Raw genomic sequence first — 4,909 nt, 5'->3', positions numbered from 1 at the left:
GCCTTTGTGCCTTTTGTGCAGTCTTCTTTTGTGTCACTGGCGAGGAGGAGGTCATCCACATACTGGAGGAGTGTCCATGGATTTGGGACCACTGTAGGGGGACAGCTACCTCATTGATGGCCCGCAGGACCAGGTCCTCACCTGACAAGTCTCTTTTGAGTCTGGCAGGAACAGCAGAGCGGGGCCGGTCCAAGGTGACCAGGTGGGAGACTACCAAAGATTAGGCTGGGTGCGCTTTCTCCGTTACAACCCCTTGTTCCGTCACTGCCACACCATTGCCCCCAAACTTGTGGCAACAATGGGCCAGTGCGGTTGGGTTTCCCAGTGAGGGAACCAAATGTTACAGAACACGGACTGGATCCTGGCCAAAAAATCAAGTGAAACTCAGAAACCTTGGAGGATCAGAGCTTTATTTTACACCGGCAAGCTCAGAGGAGAGTAATCTCACAAGGTCTTAACCCCAAGCACAAACAAAGGGGTTATTTTGTACACTTTCACTTCCGTATCTGTGCCACTTTTGTGGCTGTGGCCAGTGGGGCTAGGGGAAGACCTGGAATGCCCCTGGGGCCGGGACTGGGACTCCTTTGCTAGATTGGTTGGTCACCTCAGAACAGAGATTTTATCAGTTCATTATATTTATTTACATTAATTAAATTACATGTATTATTTATTACAGTCTTATTTGGAAGATTCATTCCTATTTGTACAGCTTTCTCTTTCATGTGGGCTCTTGTTCAGGGATCAAAATGAAGCTATGTTTTTAGAAACCCTGTAAACTCATTGCTGTAAGCTCCTTGAGGGCAGGAATTATAACTGTTTCATTCACCACTACAAATCTACTGTCTAGCAGGTGACGAATTTGTATTTGATTAACCAATTCTGGATTTAAATAACATTTTTTTGCCGTATGCCATGTCAGTTCCATTGTACAATCAGCCACAGAACTGGATTACGGATGATGGCTAAATGTATCTCTGGTGTTTTCAGACTGCTGGCTAAAATCTACTATAAAGTACATATGTCTTTCTTTGATGATACTGTGAAAATAAGAGGAAGCAGCAGAGAACTAGTGGATCCTTTCATTTCTGTCGTGACTGCAAGTCTGCAGAACCCTTCTAGTTCATTCCCATGGTATTTTTAAACATCTTTCATTTGTCAGATGCTTCCCTAGGAACTGGGAACATATCTTTATCCTCTAGAGCCTAAATTTAATATGTTTAGAATTTCTTTTTTTCATGAATCAAAAAGAATGTTCCAGGTATTTTTATATCACAGTTTATCAACTTTGTATTCTTAGGCTTTTCTCTTCTCAAATGTACAAGTTTCTTAAAAGTGGTAACTATGTCTAAAAATGTCTTTATCTCCACATAGTTCAAACCATAGTGAATTTCATGGTGGCCATTCAGTCAGTACATGTTTAAATTTTTGCTACATGAGCCTCATGGTTATGTACACATTTTTCTTCTTATAACCTGAGACAAAAAATTTTGTAGCCATGCCACATTGTGTAACTTTGTTTTTCTCTCCTCTCACTAAGTATGCTAGGAACTTATTCTGATGAATTTGGAAACCTAGATTTTGAGCGATCTCAGCACGGTTCTGGAATGAGCAACAGGTCAACAGCAAAAAGATTTATTTCTGCTCTCAACAACATTGCTGAAAGAACTTACAATAACTTATTTCAGTTTCAACAACTTCGGCAGATTGCCAAAGAACTAAACATTCAGGTATGATAAACCAAATGCTTAATACATCTTTTTTATGACAATCTCATGAGGTCTTTAATAAGTATAGAGCTTTTAAATTTCAAAAGATTTGGTGGCTCAGTGGGTATGCCTCTGCCTTCAGCTCAGGTCATGGTCTCAGGGTCCTGGGATTAAGCTCTGCATCGGGCTCTCTGCTCGGCAGGGGAGCCTCCTTCCTCCTCTCTCTCTGCCTGCCTCTGCCTATTTGTGATCTCTCTCTGTGAAATAAATAAATAAAATCTTTAAAAAAATTTTTTTTCAAAGGATTTGGATGACTATGAAAAACAGTACAAAATTTCCCCAAAAAATTAGAAATAGAATTATGCTATGATCCAACAATCACACTACTGTGCACTTATCCAAAAAATACAAAAACACTAATTGAGAGTGATATATGCACCCCTATATTTATTACAGCATTATTTACAGTAGCCAAATTATGGAAGCAACCTAAGTGTCCATCTATAGATGAATGGATAAAGAAGAAACAGTATGTGTACACACACACACACACACACACACTGGAATACTACTCAGCCATTAAAAAGATGACATTTGCCATGTGCAACATGGATGGAGCTAGACAGTATAATGCTAAGTGAAATAAGTCAGAGAAAGACAAATACCATATGATTTCACTCATGTGGATTTAAGAAACAAAAAAAGAGAAGGAAAGACAAACCAAAAACAGACTCCTAACTGTAAAGAACAGATGGTTACCAGAGGGGAGGTAGGGGGAGGGGATGGGTAAAATAGGTGAAGGGGATTAAAAGTACACGTTACCAGGTATACCTGGCTGGCTCAGTTAGGGAGGATGCAACTCTTGATCTCAGGGTTGCAAGTTCAAGCCCCACACTTAGGTGTAGAGATTACCTAAAAATAAAAATCTTTAGGAGCACCTGGGTGGCTCAGTCAGTTAAGCATGGGACTCTTGATTTGGCACAGGCCATGGTCTCAGGGTGTTCAGACTGAGCCCCAAGTTTGGCTCTGCACTCAGCAGGAAGTCTGCTTAAGATTCTGTCTCCTGGGGCACCTAGGTGGCTCAGTCGTTAAGTGTCTGCCTTCGGCTCAGGTCACGATCCCAGAGTTCTGGGATCGAGTCCCACATTGGGCTCCCTGCTCCGCCGGAAGCCTGTTTCTCCCTCTCCCACTTCCCCTGTTTGCATTCCCTCTCTCACTGTCTCTCTCTCTCTTCTCTGTCAAATAAAAAAAATAAATAAAATCTTTAAAAAAAAAATGATTGTCTCCCCCTTTCCCTCTGTCCCTCCTACTCCCGTATGTGCTCAATTACAGGTGCATTCTCTCTCTCAAATAAATAAGTAAATCTTTAGGAAAAAAATAAAAATAAATCCTTTTTTTGAAGTACACTTATTATGAGAGGACTAAATAATATGTGGAATTGCTGAATCACTCTACTGTACCCCTGAAATGAATATAACACTATTAACTATTTCTGGAATTAAAATTTAAAAAATTAAATGGAGATTGAAAAAAATAATATTTGGATGAAAAGAATGGAATAGGATTTTTTGGAGAATTTCAAAATATAAGCTTATTTTCTTTATTTAAGCTATGAAATGAGCTGCTCAGAGCTTTTTTAAAAAGTTATCTAAACCACACACTTACCTCTTTTTCAGTATCTTGACAATTGGGAGAAACATGGCTCACTTTCCATATTTCTCTGACCGTCCCAGGTGGGCAAGTCATCTTAACATCTTTGTTTTTGTTTGTTTGTTTTTGTTATTTATTTGACAGAGATCACAAGTAGGCAGAGAGGCAGGCAGAGAGAGAGGTGGAGGCAGGCTCTCTGCTCAGCAGAGAGCCTGATGCGGGGCTCGATCCCGGGACCCTGGGATCATGACCTGAGCTGAAGGCAGAGGCTTAACCCACTGAGCCACCCAGGCACCCCCATCTTAACATCTTTGAATCTCAGTTTCCTCATTTGTTAAATAGACATATTCTACCTGCTCTACGTACTTAAAAGTTTTAGTGAAAATGGATGTAAGCACACAAAAGTTTACACAGAAAATTGCCCACTTGATTTCAGAATTGAAACTAGTCTAATTTTTGTTTTGAAGCTAATCTAAAACAAAAATAAAAAATACTCTGGGAGTGCCTGGGTGGCTCAGTCAGCTAAGCATCTGCCTTCTGCTCAGGTCATGATCCCAGGGTCCTGGGATCGAGTCCTGTATTGGGCTCCCTGCTCAGCGGGCAGCCTGCTTCCCCCTCTCTCCCGGTCTCTCCCCCAGCTTGTGCTATCTCTCTCAAATAAATAAATAAAATCTTAAAAATACTTTGGATCCTGGTGTTTTTATTTTTTATTGGCTTAGCTAATCAATTAGAATAGAATCTCATAATAGAATTGAAAGCTCATATGTAAGCAGTTTTCTCTGAGGAAATAAAAATAAATTTATTTGCCCAAGAAACTTGAGATTTGTATATATCTGTTTGAGATTCATTTTATAAATCATATTTTTGCATATTACTTAATGGGCTGTTTTTTTATATTTTATTCCAGGTTGCTGATTTTGAAAATTTTATTGGATCACTAAATGACCAAGGTTACCTCTTAAAAAAAGGCCCAAAGGTTTACCAGCTTCAAACTACGTAAAAGGACTACCAAACCAGCACCTCCAGGGATTATTAGCAGTTTAAAACCATCTCAGTAATAAAGAATATGTTAAAAAAAAAATACCATTCTCTAGAAAATGACATGCTAAAAGTAATAGGAAAAGAGTGTTAATTTAAAAAGTAACAAAGTCAGGTGCTTATTTTTTACAGCTTTTCTGAAAGATTAAAAATAAATTGTTATATTTTTAAATGATATGTAGTTTTATTTTTGACCTCTTTTATTCTTAGAAATATTTCATAGTTTTTTTTTTTTATATTAAGTGTTCCATCTGGGTAAGTATTTGCAAAGTTACATCTTAAAGTTTAAATAGTTCTGACATACAAATACTGAATATCTTTCAGAAATAAATTGAAACCAACTTTCCAAAACAAATTGGAAATATTTTATATTGACATATTTAACTTAACATCTTAGCTACTGAAAAAAATTTTAAATGATATGTTCTATTACCCAAGTTAAATATGTACCTGTTTTAAGTCAGTAGCTGTACAACGCTTATATTAAAAAACCAAGCAGCCTCATTAACTTACTA

At 38.1% G+C, this 4,909-nt stretch overlaps 1 protein-coding gene across 3 annotated transcripts in view; it reads left to right on the top strand.

The window, feature by feature from the left end:
- MCM8 (minichromosome maintenance 8 homologous recombination repair factor) overlaps positions 1-4,569 on the top strand; it is a 46,497-nt gene extending 41,928 nt beyond the window's left edge. For all 3 annotated transcript variants that reach the window (XM_082744421.1, XM_082744424.1, XM_082744422.1), the window contains 2 exons: positions 1,538-1,727; positions 4,264-4,569. In XM_082744421.1, coding sequence (XP_082600547.1) covers positions 1,538-1,727; positions 4,264-4,356 — 283 coding nt within the window. In that variant the 3' untranslated portion in view covers positions 4,357-4,569. The remainder of the gene's footprint in view (positions 1-1,537; positions 1,728-4,263) is intronic.
- The last annotated feature ends 340 nt before the right edge of the window (positions 4,570-4,909 follow it).

Source organism: Mustela nivalis (genome assembly GCF_964662115.1).
Source record: "Mustela nivalis genome assembly, chromosome: 8".
NCBI classification, from domain to species: Eukaryota; Metazoa; Chordata; class Mammalia; order Carnivora; family Mustelidae; genus Mustela; species Mustela nivalis.
This window is presented reverse-complemented; position numbering and strand designations above follow the sequence as displayed.